This window comes from Nomascus leucogenys, chromosome 16, assembly GCF_006542625.1.
Source record: "Nomascus leucogenys isolate Asia chromosome 16, Asia_NLE_v1, whole genome shotgun sequence".
Classification (NCBI taxonomy): domain Eukaryota; kingdom Metazoa; phylum Chordata; class Mammalia; order Primates; family Hylobatidae; genus Nomascus; species Nomascus leucogenys.
Window position 1 is genome coordinate 13,036,740 of NC_044396.1, and position 25,943 is coordinate 13,062,682.

Genomic DNA, 25,943 nt, shown 5'->3' on the forward strand with positions numbered 1-25,943 from the left:
ATTAGTGAAAAATCTAGCATTGGAGAGCTTCTGCCTAGAGATACGCAATTTTTATTAATAATTCCAGAAAATTGTGAATTGTGTGAGGAAGGAGGGAACTGCCTCTTTCTGGTCAAAGGTTGATTTTTCTAATGATGTCACATTAAGTAAAAAGACCACTGAGACCTCATGTAAAAATTGAGCCCTTTTGCCGGGCGCGGTGGCTCACGCTTGTAATCCCAGCACTTTGGGAGGCCGAGGCGGGCGGATCACGAGGTCAGGAGATCGAGACCACAGTGAAACTCCGTCTCTACTAAAAAATACAAAAAAAATTAGCCGGGCGTGGTGGCGGGCGCCTGTAGTCCCAGCTACTCGGAGAGGCTAAGGCAGGAGAATGGCGTGAACCCGGGAGGCGGAGCTTGCAGTGAGCCGAGATTGCGCCACTGCACTCCAGCCTGGGCGACAGAGCGAGACTCCGTCTCAAAAAAAAAAAAAAAAAAAAAAAAAATTGAGCCCTTTTATGATATAACCAGGGCAATTTCTAGGAGAGGTGAGTCACCACTCTTGTTTAGAGATTTCAAAGCCCCAGAGTCCTCCCCACCAGCCTTCTGAGAGACTCCAGCAAAGTGGCTCTCCTTTCCTGATTTTGATTTTGTGTAGTTGCCCAGTCACACTAACATCGGCCTATGTTTGTCAAAGATTCTCCTCTGGTAATTCAAAATAGCTCAAGGAGAAGTGTGTGCGTGCTGGAGTGAAGCAAGATTGGCCTAGAGCTAGTTAAGCAAGAAGGTTTCCAAGCTCAAGTACCTGGAGAAGTGGGCATGCCTAGAACCAGAGTCCTTCAAATCTCTCTCCCAGTTGGCTTCATTTTCCCAGGCTGGCTGGCTGTGCAAGACACGCCCTGAATGTCTGCATCCTTAATTTCCTGCAGAGAGGAAAGAGGACCCTTACTCACCAAGCCAACTAGAAAATTCTAGGGAAACATTCCCATGCCCCGAGAGATGCTTATGGTTTGCCTGGGGAGGATAAAATCCCAACTCCAAAAAGGGAGTGCTAATCTAGGCTGACAAAATAATAAATGTCTGTTTGGGGGCATCAGAGAAATATTGTTTTCATTCCAAGCATTTTGAGACTGCATATTTGGCCCTGGTGACCGGACAGACTGAATTTTCCTGTATGGTCCTAATTTTATTTAATGTACTTTTTTCTTAATAAAGATGATTTTAAGTGAATAACTAAAAATGACTTATTATTGTAAATTTCATCTGAATGAATGAATTCACATATCTGAAAGTCATTTGCCACGTCTTGTGTCCATGGTTTAGGAACCTGGTGTATCGCTCCATTTTAGAGCACGCTAGAAAAATCAGCAGGAATCTCTGGACTGTTCTGTCATTTGAGCTCTTTCATTTGTCTGTTGACCCACATGAATGGGATCCTTGTGACCCTGGGTTCTGCTTGTCAACTGTCCAAGTCTGGGCCATTGTTGACCTACCAACAATCAGTGAGGGATGTGTTTGCTTACCAGTTGAGAAATAATGTTTTTCACGTTAGACTCTATTTGAGGGGTGGGGTTGCTGGCTGCCTGATAATCATTCCTGCTTTCTTTGAATGAAATTTTTGAGGTTGTAAAAGAAGGAATTTGAAGTTTGCAAAGCCTAATCATAACATGAGGCCCTTGATCTAAGGGCCCTCCAATGGGCAGTGGCAGGTGGGATCGCTGGAAGGAGGACTCTAAGGACAGGAAACCAGCGAGGAAGTAAATGTAACAGAGAAAATCCACATCTGGCATTAGACAATAGCAATGAGAGTGGAGAGGAAGAGATGAGTCCGAGAAACAGTGAACAAGGAATCCATAGAACTTGGTGACTAAGTGGAGGGACAGAGAAAAGAGGAGGGAGAAGTCAAAATGGCTAGATGGCTTCTAGTCTGTGACAGAGGCAGAGGAAATGCTCTGCTATTCATAGAAATGGGGAAGTTAGGAGGTAGTGCATAAGGCTGTACAGTTTTAGACATAGGACATTGGAGGAGATGGAAAGTCATCTTCAGGTGGTTAGAAACCCAGGGCCACTTTTGGTTAGTGTTCAGGAAGGGAAATGCAGAGAGGTGGAAATCTCAGCCACAGGTCAAACACTTCCCTGGCCCCAGATTAAAGACCAATCCAATTAAGCATGAGAGCACAGGAGCCACACAAGTCGCACAAGTCAGTAATGAAAAGGACTACCAGGTGATCTTAAGTCACATAATTAACATATTTTCAGGGCCCTACTTGTATGTGGTCCTGAAAACATTGAGACTAATCAGCTGGAATATATCCATTTTTTCTTTTCTCCTTCTTTTTAAAACCTTATTATAGAGAATTTTAAAAATCTACTAGAGTAGAAAGAATTCTAGAACGAACTCCCATGTTTTCATTACCCAGCCTCAACAACGATCAAATCACAGCCAACCTTGTTCCATCCCAACCCTTACCCACTTCTCCCTGCGTTATTTTGAAGCTAATTCCAGACATAAATATTTCAGTCTGAATTTCTAAAAATAAGGACTGTATCCTTTAAAAATAAGCACAATGCCATTATCATGCCTTTAAAAATTAACTATGATTTCTTATATCAAATATCAAGTCAAGTTCAAATTTCCATTAAAGTTTTAAGTTTCCATTAAAAGCAGTTGATTTGAATCAGGATTCAAATTAGGACAACAGGTTGGGATTGGTTGGCAGGTTTTAAAGTCTCTTTTACTCTTTGGGTTTCTCCCCTACCCTCTGGAGAGAGCTCCCCACACCCTGGCTTTGCTGATTGCCTTCCTTGGGTGGACTTTCACTTGTGCCTCTGTCCTCTACATGTCCTGTAAGCTGGAAGTCGGGATCAGATTCAGATCCATTTTTATTTTAAGTGTTATGCAAAAAGACACCAAGTGGTGTTAGAATGAGCCATGGCAGTGGATGGGGTTCGCAGGACCTCTGCGGAAGGGGGACGTTCAAGAGGCAAGCGGAAAAGGAGACACCTGGAAATGGGGGAGGAGGAGCAGCGGGGCGAGGCGGGGGCGGTGCCGCGTGGGCTGCGAACCCGGACATTCCCTGGGGAGCGCACCTGCGACTTCACCTCCAGTCCCTCCCCGGCTGGTGCAGCGGCGCGCGGGCTCTCGGGAGAGGTGGCGCTGCCTACCGGGCCTCATCTTGCTGAGAATGCGACGGGGCGACAGTCTCCTGTCTTTTCCAGTGGCTTTTGGCATCCCCAGAGGAAAAAACGGGGAGACCCGCTTTGGCCTCAGGAAGCGCAGAAACACTGTCCTGGCTGCGCGCGCAAGGGTGAGAACCTAGGGGACCCGCCTAAAGCGCCGTCGGGGCTGAGCCGCACCGAACTCGCACAGCTCCCGGCAGCGATCCGCGATCCGGCATCCTTCCGCCCGGTGGGGGCCCTCCTAGCCCTCAGTGCGTCTATTCCTAGCTTCGGTCCCCGCAGCCATGTATGCAATGACACCCTCGCCCACTCGCCTGCCAGCTTGGCCGCCTCCCTACAGAGGGCTCACGCTTCTCCAGAAGTTGTAAGAAAAGGAGGGAAAGCAGGCCAACCTCGAGGATCTCCCCAGCCTTGGCGTTCGGGTGCTGAGGAGATCGTCGAGGTTGGCCTGCTTCCCCTCACTCCTCGGGCCTTGCTCTTCCCTCAGGTGCCCACTGCCCTACCTGCTGTGTACCACTTTCTTGCTGCCTGTGAAGGTATTTGTCCTCACCCTTGTGCTGCTCCTTCAATGATAGAACTTTAGGACTTTCTCATCCAGCAGCACCAGCCTGAAAAAGCAGTGGCTTGCACCACCACACACATACCTGGTCTCAGATGGGTGGATCAGGGCAACTTGGCCACTAGTACCCCAGTAATGCCCATCTGCCCAACCTCAATGCAGGAGCAACAAGTATTTCTCTGTCTTGGAGAGGTCTAGAAAAAGGCTGAACATACCACGAGGGTGTTGCTTCAGAAGAAAATGCTGGTCAGGGCTTCCAAGCCATCATAGGAACTTGTGAGCTGAGAAACATGGTCAACTCTGCTTTTTCTCTTCTCTACCTACCCAGGCAGCCACAAATCTCAGTGTCAGTCACTGCTTTGGTTTGACATCTAAGGGCTCTGTTACAAGGGTAACTAAGATGACTACCAGTAGACGCCCAATGACACTTGTAAACACGAAAGTGTATACCAGTATAAAGGATGCTGCAGCCTCAGCCTTGAAAAGTAAGGCTTTTAGGGAATGAAACAAAGGATAGTCAGGTTCTTATGGGGACAGGGAGGGTTCTGGCATGGGGATCAGCCCTGGGCAGGTCTGGAGGTGCTGCAAAGTAGGGCACCCTAACATAACGGCCCTGTGTCTTAGTAGGTGGCCAGGAAGGGGAAGGCAGGAGATACCGAAGGAAAGGAAACTAACATTTTATTGAGACAGGCATTGTGCTGGTCCTGAGGTTTGTGCAAAGATTAATTTCTGGGGGTGAGAAGGTAAAAAATGATGAGGTGGAAACCAGCATCTTCTGTTACTCCAATCTGTGCAGAGTTAAAGAAGACTTGAAAGAAGGGGATGTGAGTGGCAGGAAAATCCCCCGTGACCAGCCCTGAACCTTCTGCCAGCACAGCTCACCTCCTCCCCAAATGCCTCCCAATAGGATCTCAGCCCTAAATAAGCACAGGGCGTGGGGTGGTACAGACGATGATATAGCTGCTTCTGAGATGCCCCTGGGCACTGCTGGAGCTGAGCCCTGGGACCGGAATGACTTTTGCCCGCTGCCCTCAGAATTCCCACAGGCCACACCGCTACCACCTCTTGGGTAAAGTAGGAGGGACACATCTCCACCACCATCCAAATTGTTACCTAATGAATTTTGCCAGGAACTACTTACAGCCCAATGGAGCCAGGCTGAGTATTTCCAGGACATGAGCCATTTTCTCTGTGCCCATAAACAGGGTACAGGTCCCTGAAGCCCTCAGGGAAGCTGCAAAGGTTACTGGGGTCAGCTCTGGGGAAACAGCTGATCTCTTAGCTCCCACTGCAGGCATAGGAACCTCCAGGACAGCCTGTGGGGGTGGTAAGTCTGCCAAGCTGGCTGGCTAATGAGGGTGCAGTGCTGGTAGTGTCTGCCTTATGCTTTTTTTTTTTTGAGACGGAGTCTCGCTCTTTCGCCCAGGCTGGAGTGCAGTGGCGAGATCTCGGTTCGCTGCAAATTCCACCTCCCGGGTTCACGCCATTCTTCTGCCTCAGCCTCCCGAGTAGCTGGGACTACAGGTGCCTGCCACAAGGCCCGGCTAATTTTTTTTTTTTTTTTTTAGTAGACGGGTTTTCGCCATGTTAGCCAGCATGGTCTCGATCTCCTGACCTCGTGATCTGCCCACCTTGGCCTCCCAAAGTGCTGGGATTACAGGCGTGAGCTACCTCGCCTGGCCGGTTTGCCTTATGCTTTAATATTAGCCATATGATATGAACACATGCAAAGCTAGCTGGTTTTACTGTTTAAGGAGGGTAGATTTAATTTCTGTGTGATCTGGGTTATCACCATTATTATTTCCTTGGTATAGAAATTGCTTTTTACTGCTTGTGTTTTTCTAAAATTATATTCTCCCTCTGACCAAGGCAAGTAATAAAGGGCAGATGATTGGGGGACGGGAGAGGAATAGGAAAAAATCATGGGAGATATGCTTCAAAACCAATAGAGAGTTTTTCTGTGTTTAATTTCAGTTGAATTGCAAAGACCCATAGAAGTGAACTGTGATACCAGAAATTCTCTGCCCAGCTTGAAGTTGTTGATATATTATAATCCTTATGTGTGATGTTAATGGTTTTAGTATATATTTATTATCTGCCATCTAGCCTGTTTATTTCAAATACAGCTTCTGAATTCATGGATTTTTATGTGATTTTTGTTTTGTTTTGTTTATGTATATCTTTTTAATTTCATAGTCCAAAGCAGAAAGAAACTCAACACTCACTTTTAGAAGCTCATTCTCTGAAGTTAGAATAAGTAAAAATGTGTTTACTTTCTTAAATTTATTTGTTTGATAACCTGAAATCTTAAAGCATCCAAGATGGAAAATATCAAATTTCAAAGCTTAATGTTAGCAAGATTCCCAGAGATAAAATCTAGTGACCTGGTTTTCTCTGAAAGTGACACAGTATGTATATAAATAGATTAAAATGGAAAACACACATGTACACTTAGTAAGTGCCAGCCACTATTTTCAGCACTTTACAATTATTAACTAACTTAAACTTCATGATAATTCTAGGAAGTAGGCACTGTCACTAGGCCATTTTATGGATGAGAAAATTAAGGCAAAGAGAGGTTAGCTTGCTAGTGCTCAATCAGTAGGCAGTACAGGAGCCAGCATATAAACCCAAGCTGCCCAGTTGCAGAACCACATTCTTGTCCCATATGCTATGCCGCTCAAAAAAGGAGGCCCTCTCCTTGGGACACAAAGGTAATAAAAATGCCTGTCTTGAGCTGTGTCTCTGTCTAGGTACACAGTTCATGAGTGAAGGAGCTCCTGGAGTCATGAATAATGGAAGTCCAGATTGGTCAAGTAACTTGTTCCAGCCCCAGCCCAGGCATCTGGTATGCAGTTGGACAGGTTTCTAACTCATTATGTAACATCAAGAACACTTTAAACTGCTTTGAGACATTTGTGAATTAAGATATTTGGAAAAAAATAATATATATATTTTATATATATTATATATATTTTTTATATATAATATATATAATATATATAATATATATATAAAATATATATATTATATATTATTTTTTCCATATATATATATCCATATATTATAATATATATATAATATATATATCATATATATATCCATATATATAATATATATATCATATATATATATAATATATATATATATAATATATATATATATATATATATATATATATATATATATATATATATTATATATATATATAGATATATATATTATATATATATAATATATATAAAATATATTTATTATATATAAAATATATATATGATATATATATATATATTTTTTATTTTTTTTGACACAGAGTCTCACTCTTGTCACCCAGGCTGGAGTGCAATGGCATGGTCTTGGCTCACTGCAACATCCGCCTCCCGGGTTCCAGCGATTCTCATGACCAGCCTCCTGAGTAGCTGGGATTACAGGTGCCCACCACCATGCCCAACTAATTTTTGTATTTTTAGTAGAGATGGGGTTTCACCATGTTGGCCAGGCTGGTCTTGAACTCCTGACCTCGGGTAATCCTCCCACCTTAGCCTCCCAAAGTGCTGTGATTACAGGCATGAGCCACCATGCCGAGCCAATATCTTATAATTTTAATTCAATAGAATTTTTAAAGACCAACTATGTGAAAGCAGAGCTTTAAAGCAAACCATCATACGACTGCATATAAGGTGGTAGCAGTAGTCTTCTGTAGATAATGCAACTCTTACCCTCTATACTTTTTAAACCTAACAGACAATTGGGATTATGCATACAAAAGTTTACAAGTGTGATTAATATTGCTGATATGCTATGTGCTCCGTCATTGTTGTTGTTTGTTTACCTCTGTGTCTCCCATTAGATATAAGCTCCATGAGAACAGCCACCTTGTTTACCTTGTTCACGAGTACAGAACAGTGCCTGGTGCTCAATAAATGAACAGTGAGTGAATAAGCGAGTGTTGAGTCATCTAAGTGAGCTTAGATGAACTAGCAATGAGACTGTGCACAATGAAGAGAAAGGAGGACTCTTGAGGAATTCCACCAGCTTGAAGATGGCTGGAGAAAGATGACAGAAAGCAATCAGAGGGATGGAGAGCAAACCAAGAAAGCAGAGTCAAGAGTAGGGAGATTGGGAAGTGGTAGACAACATTAGGAAATACTGCAGAAAAACCTAAAAGGATGAGAATTAGGAAAGACACTATTGAATTTGGTCTTTGGGGCTGAAAAAAAAGGCAGCTGCAGGAAAGAAATTGGAGTGGAACCCCATTTGCACAGAAATTATGGAGTAATTAGGACACCAGGCAGAAAGTTTGGCAATGAATGGAAGGAGAGATGACAGCCTGGGGCATTCGCTTGCAGAACGCAAGGACATTCATTCTTAATTCAGTAGAAAAGTGTCGTGTTGTTACTGTCTCAAGTGGAAGCGCCCTCTCACTCCTTCATTGTCCTAAGAGAACAAAAGGGGCCTTGAATTTCATGACTGCCCCAGTGATGCTTCTGAGAGCTTGAGCTTTGGGATCAGACTGCCCACATTCAAACCCCAGTTCTTCCTATTGCTGGCTTTGTGATTTGGGGAAAATTACTTGATTCCCTAAGTTTTCTCATCTGTGAAATGGGGATTCACTCAGTTAGTGAATATTATTCAGCTCCTACCATGTGCAGACACTGTTCTAGTGGGGGATTCAGCATACCAGCAGTAAATGGATCACTGTACAATGCCAAAAACATGAAGCCAACTATTCATAGTATTTTTAAGTGATATCCTGGTGCTGCTTCCAGGAAGATGGAGTAGATATACTTTTCCCTATTGCTCCCACTAAGTACAACTAAACCCCTGGACATTATGTATAAACATGCATAAGATGCTGAAAGATGGTAAGAAAGCAGACTGGCCAGGGACTTTGCGATCCAAGGAACAACCTGGTGATGAGTTTTCTGTACCCCAGACTTGGACTAAAGGAGCTGGCAACCCAGAAATGCCAACAGGAGCAAATAAAAAATCCCCGACAAAAGCCTGTTTCTCTAGCCAAAGGACTAGGACAGGGGCAGCCTAACAAAACAGAAAACTCTTAGTAACCACTTACTCCAGCTAAATAGCACAGAAAAACCTATGGTCCACTCCCACCCACACCAGCCAAGGGTGTGGGAGTCCAGGCTATCACAAGGGGCCTCGCCTCCACTGGTGTGGTATCAGCAAAAGCCACAGGGAGTGGTTCTTTCATCCTCATCTGACAAAAGGCTCCCGCCCCCATGGTTTCAGCGGAGACCACACTGGGAGCCTGAACTTCCACCCACTCACAGCTGTAACAAGGCATTCCCTCCACCTCCCTGCTGGGGTGGTGTCAGAGGAGGCCAAGTGGAGAGTCAGGACTTTCACCATAGCCCAGTGACAATGAGGCCACCTCCCTACGGTGTCAGTGGAGGCCGTAAGGAACAGTAACGAGGCCTAGTGGAAATCCAGAACTGCCACCCTGCCCAGCAGTAACCAGGAGCCCCTCCCCTCTGTGTGGACAGAGGCCAAATGCTGAAGCTGGACTTTGCTCCCCCTGGCCCTGCTAGGTGGCTGTTAGAACAGCCAGCTAAAGCTGGTTTCACCAAGATAGATTTAGGAAGACAGTGCCTCGGGCAGGAAAATTAAGGCATGGAGAGGTTAAATATAATAACTTGCTAGTGCTCAATCAGTAGGCAGTAGAGGAGCCAGCATATAAACCCAAGCTGCCCAGTTGCAGAACCACATTCTTGTCCCATATGCTAAGCCTCTCAAAAAAGGAGGCCCTCTCCTTGGGACACAAAGGTAATAAAAATGCCTGTCCTGAGCTGTGTCTCTGTCTAGGTACACAGTTCATGAGTGAAGGAGCTCCTGGAGTCATGAATAATGGAAGTCCAGATTGGCCAAGTAATTTGTCCCAGCCCCAGCCCATGCATCTGGTATGCGGTTGGACAGGTTTCTACCTCATTATGTAGCATCAAGAACATTTTAAACTGCTTTGAGACATTTGTGAATTAAGATCTCAATAAATAGTCCTCCCTGGCACCAGCTCCATCCACATTAAATGAGACTTGAAAATTTTTTTGAATGGATATTAGTTTAGAAGGAGCTAAGTTATTAGTTGGCCTCACATTCGTCAGTTGGGCCCTGGGCCCAGCATGCCACTTCTCCTGGTTATTATGGTTCACATCTGAGGTAACCCATCAGGAAACTGGATGGGACAACAAACTAAAAATGTTTTAGTTTGGACCTGTCCAAAACCAAGAAAATAAAAACAAAATGGATAGTCAAGATGATTCAGAGCTATAGAATGTGTCATTTTTGCTCGGAAGCGTGCTAACTTGCAGTGTGGTTCCTCAAAGCCTAGAATTTATCATCTTCCTTGTTTCTGCTGCCTTTTCACTGTTAGAAGAGGGAGAAGGAGGAAAACAAAAAAGGAAACCAAAAAGAGAAAATGCCTTATTTTTCTCATTCTCATTAAACACAGTGAAAGAGAGAACTGAAAGGATTGACTGAAATTTGATTTCCCTAGACTCTACACTACCCCACTTTAGACAATGATTTAAAAAACCTAAATTTATGAAAATGATCAAGTGAAGAGTGACTACCCACTTCAGAGTTTTTATTTTTAATAAAAGGGTTTTAGGAGAACATTTCTTTTAAAAGTGATTTCGTTTAATTTATTTAAAATACCCTTCATGTTGGGCACAGTGGCTCACACCCATAATCCCAGCACTTTGAGAGGCCAAGGCAGGGAGATTACCTGAGGCCAGCCCAGGCAACATAGTGAGACCCTGTCTCTCAAAAAAAAGGAAAAGAAAGAGAAAGAAAGAAAGAGAGAGAGAGAGAGAGAGAGAGAAAGGAAGGAAGGAAGGAAGGAAGGAAGGAAGGAAGGAAGGAAGGAAGGAAGGAAGGAAGGAAGGAAGGAAAGAGAGAAAGAAAGAAAGAGAAAGAAAGAGAAAGCAAGCAAGCCAGCCAGCCAGCCAGCCAGCCAGGCATGATGGCACATGCCTATAGACCCAGCTACTTGGGAGGCTGAGGTGGGAGGATCATTGGATCATTTGAGCTCAGGAGTTCAAGGTTATAGTGAGCCATGATCACTCCACTGCACTACAGCCTGGGTAACAGAGTGAGACCCCATTTCTCAAAATAAAATAAATACCCTTCAGGCTCAGATACATATAGAAATTGGGTACAGATACATGCTCAGAATGGCTTTTCAAATCTGATGGTATTGGCTTAAGTGGACAACCATCTGTGGATGCATACTTCACACCTTGCTTCAAATTCATTCCATGTGGATCTAAATGCAAGAAATGAAAACATGAAAGTACTAAAAGCAATCGTGGGAGAAAAGGTTTTATCACCTTCAAGGGGACAAATATAAAGAACTAAATCAAAGGATAAACAAATGGCTTTTAAATATATAAAAGGTGCTCAAATTCACCCATAATAAAGGCAAATGAAACTATACCTAGAAGTGACAGAAATATATAAATCCCATGTTCCATCCCACCCTAAAAATCCTTATCAATACTAGCAAAGGTTATGCTGGCTTTCCAGAGAATATTCCATGGGATGGTGGCTTAAGCAACTTTATTTGGTTATTAAAGGAAAGGTAGACTTCATAAGGCTGGGAGGCCTTAAGTACAGTTGGATTATAACTGCAAAATAAGAGAAAAGAATATACTCTCACTAAATAAAACATCTTCTACAGAAAAATTAAGAATATTTTTCTAATCTCTTCTTTTCTACATTGTATTTCTAAATTAAAATGTAGACTAAAAAACAACATGTAGAATGTACTTATATGTATGCCAAGGGGGAAAAAAAAACAGAGGAGGACATAGACCAAAACGTTAATAGTGGTTGTCAGTAGAAATATGTGGAAATGTTTCCCCACCAGCAAGCCATCAGTTCTGCAGTGGACACCAGCCAGGGGACCTCCCATTAAATTCCGGCACTATCTACCTAGAGACAGCGTCGGATCCAAGTTGAAGGCTCAGGCCCCAAGACTGCCCCCTACTTCCCATACCAATTGCATGCCCAAGGTTGTTTTACCTGTGCTTCTGACCAAACATCTATAAATTGGGGTGTCCATGACTCCTTCCTTGGGTTCAATTAATTTGCTAGAGCCTAGGCTCACAAAACTCAGGGAAACACGTTTACTAGCTCATTATAAAGGATACAGATGAAGAGCTGCATGGTGACATATGGGGGAAGGGGCATGAAGCTTTCATGCCCTCCCTGGGAGCTCCACCCTCCAGGAACCTCCACATGTTCAGCTATCTGGACGTTCCAAACCCTGTTCTCTTGGCCTTTTATGGAGACTTCATGGGATAGGCATAATTGACAACTGTGCAGAAATATGAATGAACAAAAAGGGTATGATCTAAGCTCGTAGACTGAGGAAACCCAGCAAGGCCCATCCATTTAGATTCTTCTTGGCTTCTCTGAGGAGCATTCCTTCCCCCAGCATATGAGGCAGCACCCCTTCTGAAATGGGAGTCTTATCACCCACAATCAGAAAGGTGAGGGAAGATTAGAGTCTTGCCTTGAGAAAAAAAAAGGAGCAGGTGAAGGGAGGGCAGAAGGTCAGAGAGATTGTTTTCCGAGGCCTGCTTCTGAGGCCTAAAGCCCTCCAACATTGTAACAAAAGACTGTAACAAGGGCTATGGGAATTATAAGCCAGAAATCATGCACACGCGTGCGCACACACACACACACACCACACACACACACACACACACACACGAATGAATAATATCACAGTGGCTATCTCTTACCTGGTGAAATTATGGGTGACTTTTAAAATATTTTCCCTTTACACTTTTGTGTTTATTTTTTTCCCCATGATTTTTGCAATGAACACATGGGAGTTAGTTGTGTAAGAAGAAAATAAACATATTCATTTTTCAAATGACCTCTTAAGAAAGAGTGTATTACACATTCCCTCAAAGCAAGATTCAAACAGATCTATTTCTAACATCTTAAATGGAACAGCTTACAAGAAAGGGATGTAGGCAGCGTCTTTATGTTGATTAACTTGAGAAATTTCTTAATCAATTTAGAAAACTGACATCATATAAAACTTCAACAAGAGGCTGGGTGCAGGGAATCACGCCTGTAATCCCAGCACTTTGGGAGGCTGAGGCGGGCAGATCACGAGGTCAGGAGATCAAGACCATCCTAGCTAACACGGTGAACCCGTCTCTAGTAAAAATACAAAAAAAAAAAAAATTAGCCGGGCGTAGTAGCGGGCACGTGTAGTCCCAGCGACTCGGGAGGCTGAGGCAGGAGAATGGCGTGAACCCTGGAGGCGGAGCTTGCAGTGAGCAGAGATCATGCCACTGCACTCCAGCCTGGGTGACAGAGCAGGACTCCGTCTCAAAAAAAAAAAGACTGCAGCAAGAAACAAATATAGGACATAGCGAAATAGCTTCTCAAATCAATGTTGTATTCCTAAAGAATCCTTGTGGTGTCCATAAAAGAGATCCTGTGGTTTTTAAAAAAAAGCTCTTAAACTTGCTTTCTGAGAAATTCATTATGTAGGCCTGTGTTTAAACACACAGGATATTATTATATAACTAAGCAGCTGGGAAGATTAATCGTGATTAAAAATAAAAGGGAAAACACAGAGTACACCAAGGCAGGACTGTTTTTTTGTTTTGTTTTGTTTTGAGATAGAGTCTCGCTGCGTCACCCAGGCTGGGGGGCAGTGGCGCGATCTCAGCTCATTGCAACCTCTGCCTCCTGGGTTCAAGTGATTCTCCTGCCTCAGCCTCCTAAGTAGCTGGGACTACAGGGACCCACCACCATGCCTGGTTAATTTTTGTATTTTTAATAGACAGGGTTTCATCATGTTGGCCAGGCTGGTCTTGAACTCCTGACCTTGTGATCCACCCACCTCGGGCTCCCAAAGTGTTGGGATTACAGGCGTGAGCCACTACAGGAAAACAGTATTTGTGGAAGGGAATAAAATATCAACCCACAGACTTATCAAATAACAATAAAAGCATTCTAATATCTGATTCAAAAGGCACTGCTTATCTAAAGATATGATTACATTAGAAACATTGTAGATAATCTCCATTAGGATATACACAAAATACATGTGTTATGGACCACCTGTGGAGAAGTACTTGTTTTCAAATCTCATGTCACTCTTAAAATCCAAACACCTTAATGTGGCCTATGATTTCCTTATCCTTCCAGCCTCACTTCTTCCTCACTCTGCTTTCCAGCTGTACTTAATGACCTGGTTTCTTGAACGTCCCATGTGTTGCCCAGACACCACAGCTTTGACACAGACTCTTCCAGTTCCATCTTTCTCATATTCAGGTAGTCCTTCACGTATCAGACAGAACCCCCATTTACATTTCCTGAGAGCCCCCAGCCCACATGATACTACAGCATGTTCATTCGAACCACAAGGTCTTTTGGAGCAGCAACAGGATCTACTTTAGGTTCTGGGTATACAAGTAAAACATTGTCTTACACTCAAGTAATATGCCTAAGTGAGGGAGAAATGTGTAACTAGTTAAAAGACAACAGGCATTTTGGGAGAAAGCATGGCTGTGCGTTGTGAAGTCAGCCTCAAATTGCAGATCCCTTGTTATTAATCTACCATGCACCGATTCTCCTGAACCAGTTGGTCACAAGCACAAGTACTTAGAGTAAGCAAGTAACATGAATGTTTGAGTCAGGCTGAGTTTGAGATAATAGCTCATGCCTGGACCTGTGGCCAATTGGAGAGGACACATCCTGTCTAAAACATTCAATTTCTCATTCTTTTTCAAATGCCATGCTTGCAAAACAAAATATGCCTGCAGGCCTAATTTGGTTCAGGCTTCCAGTCTGTCTTTTGTACAATAATATTAACGTGTGTTTTTTACTAGATGTAGGTCACTATTCTAAGCACTTTACATGGAGAAATTCATTTATTCCTCACAACCACCACTGAGGTTGATATGATTTGCCTATTTTACAAATGGAGCAACAGAGGCTTGGGGTAACTTGCTGAGGTTACACAACTCTTAGGGTGGCAGAGCTGGGACTGAACCCACACGGGCTCCTCTGGAGTTCACGCACACTTTTTTTTTTTTTTTTTTTGAGTCAGGGTCTCTGTCGCCCAGGCTGCAGTGCAGTGGCACGATCTTGCCTGGCTCACTGCAACCTCCGCCTCCTGTGCTCAAACAATCCTCCCGCCTCAGGCACCGGAGTAGCTGGGACTACAGACATTCACCACTATACCTAGCTAATCTTTATATTTTTTGTAGAGATGGGGTCTTGCCATGTCGCCCAGGCTGGTCTTGAACTCCTGGGCTCAAGGGATCCACCTGCCTCGGCCTCCTAAAGTGCTGGGATTACAGGCATGAACCACCATGCCCAGCCCACACTCTTAAAAGTACTTCACATCACTGTACAATACTCTACTGTCCTGTAGCTAATAACTCTTTGTATTTTTCAGCTTATACTACAGAATGAGTTACATATTTAATAATTTATTGTGCCAAATATTCCTTTTTGCTGTTGAGCAAACTCTTAACTAGTATATACTGATATGATAGAAAATGTATGTCTACCTATTTATTGTTCCATAAATTTAATCACCTTCACATTCTACAAGCATCTTTCTCATTTGGAGAGTCCTAACTTTTAAGAAATAACTTTGTAGTTATCCAAAAAAATACATTCATTATAGAAAAAAGTAGGCAAAATGAAGTGTCAAAATTATTTTAATGCATTTCCTCAACTCTTCTCCCCTCCCCTCCCTCCACCCAAAAAAAATTCATTATAAAAAAAAGTAGGCAAAATGAAGCGTCAAAATTATTTTAATGCATTCCCTCAACTCTTCTCCCCTCCTTCTGACCCATTTCCAACACCCTTCCCAATTCTGAACCTGTGTTCCTTGCAGGAACAAACAGTAGGATGTTTTGTTTTATTTTCAGTAAAGAACCACATAATGTTTACAACTCTAAGGATCTTTCTGGACAAGGCAATCAATTAAGCCAATATCTTCAGAAAAGTCCAATTTATATGAGCTAAAACAAATCCAAGGGCACCTAGGGATTTGCTGAAATGGAAAAAATATAAACTCACAAGTCTCTGATCTTAATTCAGTGTTTCAGTAGATCAGGGGATGTGGTCACTTTATTCACAAACTTTCCTAAGAACTCTGAACATTCTGTTCTTTTTACATAAGTAAGTTAAAGGCAAAAAAATCAAGAGTCTTGACATAGACCATCCATTCCGTTTCCTGGCCTTTGTACACACTGCTTCTTCAGCCAGGACCTCCCCACAAAAACGTCAACACCCCCTCCCCAAGCCCTGGGTCCTACCCAATCTTCCTGACACTATTCACATGCCATCTCCTCTGGGAAACCTTCTTTGACTGCCAAGCCGGTGAAGTATCCCCCACACTCCCCCACCATATACACCCAGTGACCAGCACCTAACACCTATTTCAATTGCTTATTTCTCTCTCATCTAATTTGTAGTTGGAATTTATGTAGTAATTACCTTTTTTAACCTAATTTGTATCTGAAATTTAAGCAGTAATACTTATTTGTAAAAATTGTTGTGCCTTTGAGCTTTTAAACTTGGCAGTTTACTTGACAATCTCAAGAATGGTAAAAAAAATAATAATGGGCTTTGGCATTGAACTAATGTGGATTTGGCATCCAGCTCTAGTACTAATGTCTCCATGACCTTGAACTTAACATCTCTGAGACTGTTTTATCATTTGGAAAATAAAGGCCTACTTCACTGTGAGAGTTAAAGCATAAAAGTTGCAAAGTACACCACCTGTTCGAGTTTGTGTTCAGTAAGTGTTAGCTACAGTTACATTTCTCAAGAATTCAATTTCATCAAAAGGAGAGCTTCAACCACAAGCAGAGAAAGAATATTGCCAATTGATTGAGAACTACCCAAAACTTATTTCATAATGATATGCAACTTTACCTACATTGAGAATAATCTGTAATTTATACTTAATATGTTATCTGCTATCCACTTCTTCAAAACAAAGCACATCTAAAATGGTTTGGAAATGTATCTGACTCCTTTAAAATATTCTAATAAAAACCCAGAGATTTGAAAAAATCAAAAAGAATGCCAGCATCATCTAAGGGAGTATCTTTTACACCAGGAAATTAATAGTACAGTAAATTTCACTGATAAAGACTCCACTTGAATCTCTAGATTGGTAACTTTAGTTCATCCAAATCTATAAGCATCAAATTTAAAATGGTTTAGAAAGTATTTTGAAATTATTTACTTAATAAATTGGCTTCTGAGCCAGCAAAGAATCCACTAATCCAGTCGCGTAATTAAACCCCCCTTTTAAGACCCTTAGAAAGGAACGAAGACGCTTAAATGACTGCTGCCAAATTAAACCTGGGAAGACCTGCAGACAATGCTCCCTAACAAAGACTCTCTAATGAACTTTTCAACCCTGGATCACTCAGAATCCCAAGAGGAAACATGTCCCATTTCCTTGTATTTTCTTCCTTTTTTTTTTTTTTTTGAGATGGAATCTCGCTCTGTCGCCCAGGCTTGAGTGCAGTAGCACGATCTCAGCTCACTGCAACCTCTACCTCCCAGGTTCATGTGATTCTCCTGCCTCAGCCTCCAGAGTAGCTGGGACTACAGGCTCCCGCCACAATGCCTGGCTGATTTTTGTATTTTAACTAGAGATGGGGTTTCACCATGTTGGCCAGGCTGGTCTTGAACTCGTGACCTCAGGTGATCCACCCGCCTCCGCCTCCCAAAGTGTTGGGATGACAGGCGTGAGCCACCACGCCCGGCCTCATTTCCTTGTATTTTCATTTGAAGATAAGCTGAATGGCTCTCGAAAGCCACAGAATTAAAGAATGGGATATACTTTCAGCATCAGTACCAACTAAGAGTCTACTAGCATATACAACCACAATGCACATTCATTCAACTATACATTAATTAATCTCTACTTGCTCTCAATCAGAAGCCATTCTAGGTGTGTGGTGGGGGTGATGTCAAGATGAATGAAACAATGTATTCTTGTGCTCCAAAAGCTCTCAGTTTGAATTTGCAAAAATGTAACATTTTAAGCCACTCACAATTTAAGCAGGCACTAATTCATAGCCGATACCAAAGACTTAAATGAGGTAGAGCCGAATGGGGCAGAAAACAAGACTACTGAAAATACAGGAAAAAGGAAACCGGCATAATCCTGGTCCTGAGAGTGAGATTCATTCAGAGTCAGATCGCCCAATTACCAGCAACGTAAAAAATTTTGGTTTTTCCAATTGTTACGCATTTTCTAAAAGTTTTATATTATTAATTATTATTCGTTTGTCTTTGAGACAGGGTCTTGCTCTGTCACCCAGGATGGAGTACACTCATGCCTCACTGCAGCCTCACCCTCCCGGGCTCAAGCAATCCTCCCACCTCAGCCTTCCTAGCAGCTGGGCATGCACCACCACACCTGGCTAGTTTATGTATTTTTGGTCGAGATGGGGTTTTGGATGTTGCCCAGGCTGGTCTCAAACAATTTAAAAGTTTAATGAACAAAAATGTGCCTTATTTCATAGGTTTAACCAAATGAGAACACTGATGCAAGTATACAGCACAGTGCTCATCACTGGGAAGCATAATGTATAGCGCAGAATGTACAGTATAAAGTGTAGCAACCCTTTAATGGATGTTCAATACAATACCGTTCATATCACTTATACAAACTTTGTCAGTACAATTTTGTTCACGATCATGATAATGCTGAATGACAGAGTGAGACAGTGGGATTAACCAAAAAGTAAAAGCTTCCAGACCAGCCAGAGCTAAAGTCAAATTAAGGCTCTGCTCTTGCCAGCCACTCCGACCTTAAAGAAGTTACGTTATTATCACGGATAAATTTTTACACAAGATTGTAAAAATTAAATGTTAGGGATATAAAGCCCACAACACGTGACTGATACTCCTCAAATATTAATTTCACTCTTTGTGACCCCTAAATAAATGCATCTTCCAGGTGTTCTGAACACCTAGGTTATAGCTGCTCAGCATGTAAGCCCCTATGATAACTTGAGCCCTTTCCCATTTCCTTCCCCAGTGGTGAAGGGAGGATGGCATTCCCTCTCCCTGCCCACTGGCTCAAATGTGGCTTATGGCCTATGCACAGCTACACCGATATTCCCTGTTGGAGCTCCAGCTTCCAGAGACAGCATAGCAGACACTGTCTGGGCTGGGGGTGCCAATGGCGATGCCTCTGCCAGAATCTCAGCAGTCTTGGCACCCTAGTCCCACGGCAACTTCTCATCAATTTTGTGAGCTACTTGACATCCCATCCAATAAATTCATTTTCTCCTTAACAGTCATTTCCTGTTGTTCCTAAATAAGAATCCTAACTTTTATAAAACTAATAGACTAGAATTAACATCAGTGCCATGAAGTTATTTTAATATGTTTTTCTCCATGACTGAATATACAAATATAATGGAAGTAATGTATTCTTCTGCTGTAAAGATGGGTGGAATATATCAAAATCCACTCGCTGAATTTTCTTTAGAAAGTCCTCTAGAGAAACCTGGAAAAAAGAGAATAGTGATCACCAGATCATAAAATGATCAAGACTTAAAAAAAAAAAAAACTAAAGAATAATTACAAGTATTTAGCTATTTTAGTTTCCCTGAGATGGTTTTCTATATAATAAGAATTTAAGTGAGAATTTTAAAAGAGAGAAAGAAAAAGACATCTAAGAAGTTTCTATTAGACCAGTAAAAGGGTATCACAGAGCTAGTACTAGAAAAACCAAGCCTCTTCTGCTCATAATATAAAAAGCTTTGGTCAAGACAAAAGGATTAGCAAAATCATGTTTGCCTGGCCTTATTACTAGATTTGGTGGAATGCAAAAAGGCCGTTTCAATCAGGGAAAATGAAACATCCCCACCCCGATCCCCCAAATGTAGTGTACCATGAGGGGGAGCTCAAGTTGTCTTTTAAGAAATTATTTTGTGAAGAAGTTGAACAGGTTTCCACGTTGTTGCTAGAGCACATGATTTTCAACCAGGCAAAATTATCACCCCATCCTTTCCCCACCACAAAAAACTTGACAAAGTTTTTACAAGGATAGCAGCAGGACAGAAAACACCAACGACGTGCAGTATCTTTCTTTTTTGGTTTTCAATTGTCTTGATTAATTTATAAATTTTTATTTTATTTTAATAACATTTTTGTTAAACAGGCAGGTCACTTAGTTTTGTGCTCCACCTTTCTAAGCGGCACCAGACCTCCTCAGTCCACATAAGCAGCGCCCCCTAGAGTTCTGCAGCACAGAACTCTATCAATGCAGGGATTATGACTATAGATTCTTTAGAATATGCAGATGAGAACAAAAACAAAAAATATTTTCTTCCAGACTTTTTTTCCTATACTTTTATAAATATATGAGTGAAATACAAACAAATTCATTACCTACTTTTTTTTTTTTTTTTTTGGAGACGGTGTCTCGCTGTGTTACCCAGGCTGGAGTGCAGTGGCATGATCTCGGCTCACTGCAACCTCCGCCTCCTGGGTTCAAACAATTCTTCTGCCTCAGCCTCCAGAGTAGCTGGGACTACAGGTGCACGCCACCACGCCCAGCTAATTTTTTGTATTTTTAGTAGAGACAGGGTTTCACCACATTGGCCAGGCTAGTCTTGAACTCCTGACCTCGTGATCCATCCTCCTCGGCCTCCCAAAGTGCTGGGATTACAGGCATGAGCCACCGCGCCCGGCCATTATCTACTTTTTAAAACCCTAAACTTACATATACAGACAACAGGAGACACATGCATCAATGTCCCAGCTGCCTTGTTTTATATTAGCAAGAAACTTAGAAACAATCCAGAGACCAGGCGCGGTGGCTCATGCCTGTAATCCCAGCACTTTGGGAGACCGAGGCAGGTGGATTGCTTGAGCTCAAGAGTTCAAGACTAGCCTGGGCAACACGGCAAAACCCCATCTCTCAAAAAATACAAAAACAATTAGCTGACTGTGGTGGTGTACGCCTATAGTCCCAGCTACTTGGGAGGCTGAAGTGGGAGGATGTCTTGAGCCTGGGAGGTCAAGGCTGCAGTGAGCCTGCACTCTAGCCTGGGTGACAGAGACCCCATCTCAAAAAAAAAAAAAATACAGAAATTCTTTAATCGAAAAAAAGAGGAATCGTACAATGAAATATTAATATTATACTACAGTGAAGTGAATGTACTATAGGTAGATGCAGTAATATGTACAAATCTCAGAAACATTAAGAGTGTGCACATGTCCTAAAAGACATCAATAGAAAATGATCCGTTTTTATAAAGCTCAAAAACAAAACTAAGCAATATGTTGTTCAGGAATATATAAAATGATGAAAGCCTTCTTGGAATAAAAGCAAGGAAATAATATGCACAAAATTGAGGAGAGCTACCTAAAAATGAAGACAGTGGCAGGGGAATGAGATGGGAAAAACTTGAGTCCAGTTTAATGGTGACAGACTAGTTCCTGGCTCGAGTGGTAAGTTCATGGGTGTTTATTATGCTATACATTGCAATATATATACCTAGACAGATATATTCATTTAATATATAGCAAATATTAACGAGTTTAAAAGAGAATAAAAAACTTTGAAAATATTTCAGTGTACTTTCTTTCACATGTTCTCTTGGTTTTGAAAATATTTTAGTGTACTTCCTTTCAGATGTTCCCTTTCTTTGCAAAGAAAGATCATGCTATTTCATGTTCTGTAACTTGCTTTTTTATCCCTTAATATACTGTGATCAACTTGCTATCTGTAAGAATTATGTTAATTTTAATAGCTTTATGACATTTAATTATAAGGAATAGTTAACAAAATTAAGGTATAGATACATAATAGAATATTATATAGCCATTAAGTGTTACATTTATACATTTTTTTAAATGATTCAAAAAAATGCTCAATAAACAGTACACTAACATATGAAGTGTAATTTCAACTATACATAAAAATTCATTTCCAAAAACCCCAGAATGACTAGCAGTTATCTTTTGGTGTTAGAATCATAGGTGATTTTGTTTTTTTAATGGAATGCTTCATGAATTTGTGTGTCATCCTTGCACAGGGGCCACGCTAATCTTCTCTGTATCGTTGCAAATTTAGTATATGTGCTGCCGAAGCAAGCATGGGTGATTGATATTTTCTCCTAATACTGTTTATATTGTCCAAATCTTTACTATGAAAATGTACTGCTTTTAGGATTAGGACAAAATTCCATTAAAATACAGAGGAAATGTGACCTCAAAATTAGAACTCAAGTGGGTATTTTTACATCAGGCTTTGGTTCAAAGTAAAGTCTGGCTAATGGTAAATAAACTGAGTAACTGTGAAACTCTCAAAGACATTACAAATTTCTGAATATAAATTATTGAAACCTCATCTATGAAGAATATACTATACCTAGATTAGTCATATTCAAAGAGTTTTTAAACTGCAAATCCTTTCCTTGAACAAAATAATTAACAGATGCCCCATATATAAAACAAGTAAGAGGCCCTGTCCAAGCTGGAACGAGGGTGTATGACAGAAGTAGTACCTCAGGAATTGCCATGTTGCCACTCTAGTCTCTCTTGGCACAGGACAGAAACTGAGAACTGGGGCTGGGCACGGTGGCTCACGCCTGTAATCCCAGCACTGTGGGAGGCCAAGGTGGGTGGATCACCTGAAGTCAGGCATTCAAGACCAGCCTGGCCAACATGGCAAAACCCCTCCTCTACTAAAAATATAAAAATTATCCGGGCGTGGTGGCGCATCCCTGTAATCCCAGCTACTCGGGAGGCTGAGGCAGGAGAATCGCTTGAACCTGGGAGGCAGAGGCTGCAGTGAGCCGAGATCATGCCATTACACTCCAGCCTGAGCAACAAAGCAAGACTCCATCTTAAAAAAAAAAAAAAAAAAAAAAAAAAAAAAAAAAAAAAAAAAAAAAAAAAAAAAAAAAAAAAACAGAAGCTGAGAGCTGGGCCCCATCCCAGAGTTTCTGATTCAGCAGGTCTGTGGGGGAGCCCAAGATCTGCATTTCTAACAAGTTCCCCAGTGAGGTAGATATTGCTGGTCCAGGGACATTTTGGGAACCACTGGTCTATGATAGTGGTTTTTAGGCCTAGCCATACCTCACAATTAAAACTAAAGGGGGCTGGGCACGGTGTTTTACGCCTGTAATCTCAATACTTTGAGAGGCCAAGGCTGGAGGATTGCTTAGGTTCAGAAGTTCAAGACCAACCTGGACAACATACTGAGATTCCATCTCTTCCAAAAATAGTTTTTAAAATTAGCTGGGTGTGATGGTACATGCCTGTGCTACTAACTATTTGGGAGGCTGAGGTGGGAGGATCACTTGAGCCTGAGAGGTTGAGACTGCAGTGAGCCATGACTCCACCACTGCACTCCAACCTGGGAACCTGGGCAACAGAATGAGATTCTGTCTCAAAAAAAAAAAAAAAAAAAAAAAAGCTGGGCACGGTGGCTCACACCTGTAATCCCAGCACTTTGGGAGGCCAAGGCAGGCAGATCACTTGAGGCCAGGAGTTCAAGACCAGCCTGGCCAACATGGGAAAACCTGTCTCTACTAAAAATACAAAAAAATTAGCCAGGCATGGTGGTGCACGTCTGTAATCCCAGCTACTCAGGAGACTGAGGCTTGAGAATCACTTGAACCTGGGAGGCGGAGGCTGCAGTGAGCCAAGATCACACCACTGCACTCTAGGCTGGGCGATGGAGTGAGAAACTGCCTCCAAAAAAAAAAAAAAAGAAAGAAAAGTAAAAGGGGAAGCTTTTAAAAAGTATCAATGCCTGAGTCCACCAATATAATTGGTCTGGAGCGGGGTGGCCAAGCATTGTTTAGGTCTTTTTAAAGCTCTCCAAGTGATTCTAATGGGCAGCCAGGGTTGAGAACCACCTTTTTCCACAGAAGTTAATAAAACAAAGTCCTTAACCTTTACGAAGCTTACTTAGTATGTTAAACAGCTGATGGTATATCCATCAAATAACCACTAAACAGGGTGATACAGAATAACATGTTGACATACACAAAATATATGTATGATTATATGTATATGAAAGGTTCAGAAAGATGAACAGACATTAGATAGGGTGGAATTATGAGAACTCTAATTTCTTTTGTATTCTCTTACACTATGAAAATTTAAAATATTAATGTACTACTTTTATAATTAGCAAAAGCTCAATTAAGAAGCAAAATGACTTCACACACGCAGACCTGAACACTAAGACAGAGGGTGTGAAGGGATCGAAATGAATCTCTAAGTATATTTCAGGGGAAAAGGTAGAAGATACGTTTGGTATTACAGAAAATGTGTAAGTTTACAATTTTCAAGGACTACAAATCTTTGAACCTTTGTTTCTATCTATAAAATGAAGTAACCATATTTTTGCTAGGAAGACTAGGAATAATGATGGAATGACCTAACCCAGGGCCTGTCTCATAAAAGGTTCTAAGTAACTGGTAGCAATTATCACTTCTCTATGTAGTTTTAGAACAACAGTTCCCAAACCTGTCTACGCATCAGAATCACCTGGGCAACTCCTTAAAATCACAGATTCTCCTAGGAACTGGCCTCCTCCTCGATCCCAAAAGTCTTACTAAGTAAGAAGACTCCAGGAATCTATATTTTTAAAAAGTTTTCCAGTAGCTTACCCTACTGCAACCAGCTCAGCAGTGGGCTATGAACCACTGTTCTGGAACTAGTGCTACAATGTGGTCAGGTCACAATGGAGAAAAAAATGAAAAGAATAGTAATACTTACATAGCTATAAGCAGCCTAACAATCCTACAAGGTAGTTTCTCCTATTATTCCCATTTCACCTAAGAGTAAACTGAGGAATGTGGTTATTAAGGAATTTAAGGTCCCATTGCTAGTAAGGGGCAAAACAGATTCAAGCCAATGCAATCTGGCTGCAAAGTTAGTGCTAAAAACTCAGCTCACCTGCCTCTGAGAAACACAGTAATGACCCTCAGCAAAAGCATCAGTAACTAACAAAAGCCACCACGAGGGAGGGAAACAAAAACAAAGGCTCCAAACTAAAGAAGTTCATTGGGAACTTTATAAAATATAAAAACAGATCATACACATCTGCTTCACTAATTATACAGCCTTCTCTGTTAATCTACTTACCGTCTGAAGAAAAGCAGGAAATGCTTTCACAGGAACACTTTTGTGAAAGGACCTAGCCTAAAAAGGAAGAGGAAAGGAAGCTCGTTTAAAATTAAGCAAATAAACACTCTCCCTCTGAAAGCAAGACCAGCAGTTTAACAATACTGATAGGGCCTCTCAAATGCAAGAAAACAGCTCATCTCCTGCAGATTAAGATTAGTTTCCTAGGCCTAAAGGACTCAGGAAAAAGCAACTACTGTAGTAAAAGTTCTTAGAGATTTTTACTGAAGATTTTACTAAAAAAATCTTACAGATTGGCTTTAGCATCTTCCAGCTACCTTACAATATCTCATAATAACTGACTCCCCAGCTCTGTAGTAAGGGGAAAATGAAAAAATACTTGCATTACCAAGTCCTGTGCACCCCTAGGTTAGACTGACTTTATCTCCTGTTTAAATGAATAAGATCCTCCTAGGTGATCTTCTTGCCTGTGTTCCCTGACCTTTAATTCGTTCCATGCAGCCAGACAAATTAATGTCCTTACATCATCATTTCATTTTTACCTTCTTTAATTCCCTGATAGGTCAAGTTTCAACAATTCATCCTGGAATTCAAAGGCCTCCACATCTTGACTCTAACCTCGTCCATCCAACCTAACTCCCTACCACTATGAGCTACGAACACCTGGTCACTCAGGCTGATTGCCCATCATCCTGTGTTCGCCAAGCCCACTCTTGTCTCCATGTCTTCATTTATATTGTCCCTAACACCAGGAAGAGCCCTCTACTTCCTGACTTACTTCTTAATCCATTATACTCCAGTTTGACCCCCAACCATCTACTGAAATTACTCTATGATCATCCATGATTTACTAATCACCACATCTATCTTTTCTCTTCAATCTCTCTGTAGCATGTAAAACTCTGATATTCCTCTTTCTTAAATCTTCTCCTCCCTTGATTTTCAAGACACTGGCTCTCAGTTGTATTCCTCTGAATATTCTTTCCTTCTCTTTCTTCCTCATAAATGGCCCTTTCTCCTTTTACCTTGTAAACAGAGGTGGGCCTCGGGGTTCTGCCCCTGGTCCTCTGTAC

General features: G+C 41.7%; 2 protein-coding genes and 1 non-coding gene across 9 annotated transcripts in view; 1 reads left to right on the forward strand and 2 right to left on the reverse strand.

The window, feature by feature from the left end:
* Positions 1–517: 517 nt before the first annotated feature.
* NDUFAF6 (NADH:ubiquinone oxidoreductase complex assembly factor 6) overlaps positions 518–25,943 on the reverse strand; it is a 184,336-nt gene continuing 158,910 nt past the window's right edge. For 6 of the 7 annotated variants that reach the window (XM_030795491.1, XM_030795489.1, XM_030795486.1 and 3 more), the window contains 2 exons: positions 24,871–24,927; positions 18,359–19,264 (listed from right to left, as the gene is read on the reverse strand). In XM_030795491.1, coding sequence (XP_030651351.1) covers positions 19,136–19,264; positions 24,871–24,927 — 186 coding nt within the window. In that variant the 3' untranslated portion in view covers positions 18,359–19,135. Of the gene's footprint in view, positions 905–18,358; positions 19,265–24,870; positions 24,928–25,943 lie in introns of those variants that run through there. The other variant, XM_030795485.1, reaches the window with a different exon arrangement.
* LOC100593783 lies at positions 2,913–3,833 on the forward strand. Its single transcript, XM_012496138.2, has one exon. The coding sequence runs from the start codon at positions 2,914–2,916 to the stop codon at positions 3,742–3,744; it is 831 nt and encodes a 276-aa protein (XP_012351592.2). The 5' UTR covers position 2,913; the 3' UTR covers positions 3,745–3,833.
* On the reverse strand, positions 21,759–21,865 carry LOC115830776. Its single transcript, XR_004026315.1, has one exon. It is a non-coding gene; the product is annotated as a U6 spliceosomal RNA (small nuclear RNA).